Here is a 5,662-nt window from a genome sequence, read left to right as displayed (position 1 = left end):
GTACAGTTGTATAAATGAATAGATTTTATCTCGTTCTTAATTTCATCAAAGAGAAGAGCATTGTTTATTGATGAAGTGTCTATCTTAAAAAAAAAATGAATAATGACAGTTAAAAATATTTTCTTTCAAAACAATGTTCTGTCTCTCTTTGAAAATCAAGTACGAGTAATTAATACTAGCCAATAGCCTCACGTCACCAATGTAAATTATTTTACATGATTTAGGTGAACAAATAATCATTATACTTAATTTTTTATTATTATGTTTATCTATATACTGTTATTATATTATTCTTATAGAGATATAAAATCTTTTTCTTTTTTTTTTTTTTTTTTTAAATTAAAAATCAAAAGAAATATAAATAATTATATTATGTCATTTATAATTTTGCTTTTAGTAGAAAAAAAATATCGGATAAGCATCTATGTAAAATTGATATTTGGTTTTCATCTCACACTAGTCACATATTATGCCATTTGATCATAATATTACATTATTATCATTACTCATACGAAATATGTGCATGGAAGTTATCCTAAAAATATTTATGTAGTTTTATACACTAATATATTGTTTACTTGTATGAAACATTATTATCAGATAAGTGAAGAATTTATTCTTTCTTTACTGCCATAGATATATTACACGTTTATCTGTTGATATAATTAAGTTACAGAATATTGAATTTCTAAATACAAATTGTAAATTTTTTAGTAATATCATTGCACCATGCAAGATTACGATGAGAGTGATAATTTTTCAATGTGAAATATTTAATAAATTAATTTACTAAAATTAGTCTTCCGTATTAGAACATATTTCAATAATTTTTTAATTATTTAAATTATTGACATAGTCTTCAATAATGGCAAGACTTATGATATTTTTTAAATTTATATAAAATTTTATTTAGAATACATTTTTTAATTACCACATCTGAAATCTTCAAATAAGTTATCATTTTTGTATTGGTAAAAATTACAACACATATTTATGTAAATCATATCATAAAATCAATAACGCGTGTATGTATCGTAAGAATATTATAACATAATGGAGTAATTCTTTGCTGACGTTGGGCTATTTTTCAAGTAGCGAAAATAGATTTATATTACTTAAATACTATAGCCAGAACTGACTTTTTGTTTATTTAGGAAGTAACAATACAGAATAACAACATATTTTTGATATAGAAGATATGCACATTATGGTCGGAAAAGATTCAAATATTATTAAATCTAGTCTTTATATGGCCCTACCATGACATATACAAGATTATTAAAACAATAGTATTGAGTTTCATCATTAATAAGAAAAACAGATAATTAAGTTATATTCTTTAAAAAAATCTTACTATTTGAAAAAAAAGCACATCATTCATTGCAACATACAATATATAAACATGTTGCAATAATCTAACAAAAACATAAATTTTATTTGTGTAAAATTACATCTTGATAGAACATAAATACGTTTGTAGTAACAAATTTTCTATGTTTATTTTCCACATGTATTATTAAAATACAAAAAGAAAAAAATTATGTGGAAATAATATTGTAAAAAAATAGTTATGCATTTCCATATATTTATCTATTATTCAACATTGAAAAAACACGATAAAATTTTTTTTCTATAAGAATTTACATAGTCTATGAAATAGAGATCTATGATATTTATGAATATAATGTATACATGTAGAAGTCTATTTCATACGACAATAGCGAATCTGTTTATTTTTCGTGTTAGAAAAATGCTGTTGTTTTATACTACAGTTTATAATTATTTGTTTAGGAAATCATTTTAATTTTACATTTTTCTTATAAATTGTATCATTCTCTATATGTTTGGGCAAAATATACAGACTGAAGGCAGAAAATTGTCTTTCAAACAAAAAATTACCTATCTAGTTAGAATTATAATCTCATTACATAGTGTAACGTATGAATTATTTTTGTTTAGTATTAAAATAAAGTATATTTTAATTTTCATTTAAAATGAAACAAAATGAAATACAATTGTTAATATAAGACACTGCCTTTTACGTATTTGATTTGAACAATAAAGTATTACATATACTATAATTTACTTTAGTTTTGTTTATTTATTTCATTAAATATTTGCATTAATTTTAATAAATGCTTTTATTATCAATAATATATTTATATATTATACAAAAAAATTGTTATAGATCCGTTGACATAAAAGTTTTATATTTTACATCATTTAAGCATAAAAAATAAAAGTAGCAAAAATACAAGTTAATACAATTTAAAAAGTTTGAGGTATTTATGATATATTTTTTATCTCATAATTCCAATTTATATATTCATAAATCATCATCACCGATCATGCGAAATGCATTATTTTCCTTAATATCATATTCCAATGTTTGTTTTCCTTGAACCTTATCACTTATATTATTTCTCACATCACTAGATCGTTTTATTTTTACTATTGATAGTCTATCTGCAAGTTTCTTCATAATTGGTTCTGATTTAGAAGGTTGTTTAAAATAATAATTCTAAAATAGAACCCAAGAATATAAATAAATAAAGTATAAATAATATTAAAGTATCATACCTTCTTACTATCTTCAGATTCTTTAGAACTTGATCCTACTGTAATACTTTGTCCATCTCTCATAACATATGTCCAAGATTTTTGTGATACCTCCTATGAAAAAATAATTTAATATTTAATAACTAAATAATAATAAAAAAATAATAATAACAAAATAGCTATGTTTATTAATTAATAGTATTTTCTTTTTAATAACCTGAATCTTATTACTACTATCAATAGTCTTTGATAATAATTCATCAATCATAGCTTGCAAACATACAGACATTAAAATAGCTTGTTCCGATATAACTGTAATCCACTGTAATTGATTTTTAGCAATTAAATATTCAAAAGATAACTCTAAACTAAAATCATCACTTTCTTCACCTCCTCTTTCAGATCCCTAAAATTGAAATAAAACAAGACATTTTATAATATATATAAAAATATTTGTTTTTTTTACAATTATTTACATTTTGTAATGTAGTTATTCGCCAACAACGCATTCGTGAGACTTTAAATACTTTTTCATGTTGCTCTTCATTAAATAATATGCGCAAATTTAATTCATTTCTACCTATAGCAATTAATACTCTTGAATTTGGTTGAGGATAATCACAAAAACATGGAGCAAATTGAATATATCCGTAATATTTTGAACTACGCACTATATCTAAATACTAAAATAAAATTATCATTAAACTTAATATTAGTTGTTATACTTTAATATAATATATTATATATATAATCATACTTCTTTTTCTTTTCCTTGTTTTTGTAAAACATTAAGTTGGTTTTTTAATTCATCTGTAATATGAATCCATCCCCATTGAATTTCTGCAATTGCTTGAATATATAATAAATTTGTTGCCACTTCATCATTCATTAATTTAAGATCATATCCTATATCCCAATAATTTTTTCCAAGTACAATTCTACTTCCTATAATATGTAGATGTTTAATTGTTATAAAAGGAGATTCAAAATCTTGTAGTTTTCGTAATACTAAAAATGTATAAAAAGTAAATTAATTGTTAATCATATATAAAATATAATAAAGATATACTCACAGTGAATGCTATTTGCTTCATCTTGAGCAACAATAAATAATACAAAATAAGAATAATATTGTTCAGATAGCTTAAGTTGCTTGTATACTTTCTGTTAAATAAAACATGAATTAATATTTAAATAGTTTGTGTTTTATAATTTTATTATATAGTTATATATTCATATGGCAAAGTTACCTTTAAAACTTCACCTGAATGATCCCTTGTAGAAACATTTATTGTTCTTTTGCAACCATTCATAAGAAAAATGTCCATAACTTCATTGTTAGATGGTCCTCCTATGGTTTCTTGTTGAGCATTTAATAAAAATCCATTTAGCATTCCTGAATTATTAACAACTGGATTTTGTCCAATTGTTTGAATATATTTTTCCAAAGAAAGACGACGTTCTTCTTGTTGATTTGTTGTTAAGGGAAAAAATTTTTTAGGTGGAAATAATGGAAGAGATATATCCAAATCTCTTGTTAATTGTTCATGAAGACTATACAATTGTTTATATCTCACAGTACAATGAAATAATCCATTTATATGAATGTTATAACCCTGAAAATTAAGATAAAATAAATATATATTAATATAAAATTACATATAATATAATATTTCAAATATACTCACAACATATGTATTACCAGCTGCATCAATAAATTCTTGTGTATCTGGTATAGAAAAATGCATTTTTAAAAAATATAATATTAATGTTTTAAATCTTTTCTATAATCAAAATACATTGTATATAGAATAATAAAATATAATAACAATTTAATATATTACAACTATTTAATTGTTTTTTACAAATATGTTAATTTTCATAAATCTTTAACAAAATCAACATATGTAAAAAGATAATCCAAAATGTATAAAAATATCTATATAAAAAATTTCACATTATGTATAATCAAAATGTAGTTGAATTTAGAAATGCATATAAATATATTGCCAAATGTTACTCCATCTGGAAAATAAAATAATAATAAAATACAAACTAATAAAAAATAAATTAAATAAGAATTTAAATATCTTCTAACCTAAATTTAACGAATATTGTATAATTTGAAGTCAAATCCATATATTTTAAATTATATATAATAATATTTTATTTTTACATTATTTCAGTAGATAATAATTACACAATTATTAATTACGAAATACTTAGATATTGTCTACTTACTTTATTCTCATTATTTATGACAATAGGCGTATTCGTTTTACACCCACTCAATAACTATATTTCTAAAAATTAACACTGACGCATTTTTTATAGTGATTACGTTAATATATTTACGTTAATATATTATTAAAATATTCAATACTATAATTCAATATAATTTATAAAGTGTTTGTTATAAAAAGATATACAAATTTCATAATTTATATTTCTAAGTCAAAAAGTATATAACTATTTATATACGATTTTATAAATTCATGTTATAATTTTATTTTTTAATATTTTAAAATTCACTTAATTTTTCTCATTCTTAATATTTTGTTTTGTAATTTCATAGGCGCCACAGCGCCCTTATTAATACCTTCTGTTTTTGAATGTACTAGATTAGAGACTCATTTGAAAATTTCAATTTGAACAAAGCTTTCAATAAAAAAATATTTTAATTTTTTATTATCAAAAATTATTACCTAAAAATTTGTTATTTGTATTATATTTACATTAAATATAATATTTGAATGCATTAAATATCTCTTCTTAAATTTCTTTTATTAAAATTATAAAACATTAAAAAAATAAATTCAAATATTATATTTTATATATAATATATAACATGAATTAAAAAAAAATAAAAATTTTTAATAAATATTAATAAATTTAATATATAAATTATTTTTAATTTAAATCAAATTAAAATAAATTTATATAGCGTTTTCATTAAATATTTTGTATTTCCGGTTAATCTCGAACGATATATCGATTTATGTATTCAAAGTATCGAATGTACGAAACATTTCTTTCCGATAAAAGCCTCATACTGAAACGTCAAGTATGTTAGATATTTTAAATATATCTATTTTAATCGTTT

General features: G+C 21.0%; 2 protein-coding genes across 3 annotated transcripts in view; one reads left to right on the top strand and one right to left on the bottom strand.

Moving 5' to 3' along the window:
- Positions 1 to 2,081: 2,081 nt before the first annotated feature.
- LOC102677305 (sorting nexin-17) lies at positions 2,082 to 4,979 on the bottom strand. Of its 2 annotated transcripts, none has more exons than XM_031513173.1 (9): positions 4,801 to 4,979; positions 4,248 to 4,584; positions 3,810 to 4,175; positions 3,633 to 3,723; positions 3,317 to 3,567; positions 3,036 to 3,242; positions 2,777 to 2,965; positions 2,581 to 2,673; positions 2,082 to 2,521 (listed from the first exon to the last, which is right to left on the bottom strand). In XM_031513173.1, exons 2-9 carry the CDS (start codon positions 4,305 to 4,307, stop codon positions 2,327 to 2,329), a joined length of 1,452 nt encoding a protein of 483 aa, XP_031369033.1. In that variant the 5' UTR covers positions 4,308 to 4,584; positions 4,801 to 4,979; the 3' UTR covers positions 2,082 to 2,326. The 2 variants fall into 2 exon arrangements, with proteins under 2 accessions (XP_031369033.1, XP_006621300.1); XM_006621237.2 differs by having other exon boundaries at positions 4,248 to 4,288; positions 4,801 to 4,976.
- Positions 4,980 to 5,552: 573 nt separating this feature from the next.
- LOC102677170 (40S ribosomal protein S10-like) overlaps positions 5,553 to 5,662 on the top strand; it is a 1,564-nt gene continuing 1,454 nt past the window's right edge. The window contains exon 1 of the mRNA XM_006621235.2: positions 5,553 to 5,623. The gene's annotated coding sequence lies outside the window, so the exon portion shown is untranslated. The remainder of the gene's footprint in view (positions 5,624 to 5,662) is intronic.

The sequence above is a fragment of the Apis dorsata genome, unplaced genomic scaffold, assembly GCF_000469605.1.
Source record: "Apis dorsata unplaced genomic scaffold, Apis dorsata 1.3 scaffold_618, whole genome shotgun sequence".
NCBI lineage: Eukaryota > Metazoa > Arthropoda > Insecta > Hymenoptera > Apidae > Apis > Apis dorsata.
This window is presented reverse-complemented; position numbering and strand designations above follow the sequence as displayed.

What these genes read in the sequence shown, in the direction of transcription:
- LOC102677305 (XM_031513173.1), bottom strand. Translation starts at nt 4,307, where the DNA reads ATGCATTTTTCTATACCAGATACACAAGAATTTATTGATGCAGCTGGT. An exon ending in CAGCTGGTAATACATATGTT is followed by an intron (nt 4,176 to 4,247) that starts GTGAGTATATTT and finishes CTTAATTTTCAG; the next exon opens with GGTTATAACATTCATATAAA. An exon ending in AATCTGAAGATAGTAAGAAG is followed by an intron (nt 2,522 to 2,580) that starts GTATGATACTTT and finishes GTTCTATTTTAG; the next exon opens with AATTATTATTTTAAACAACC.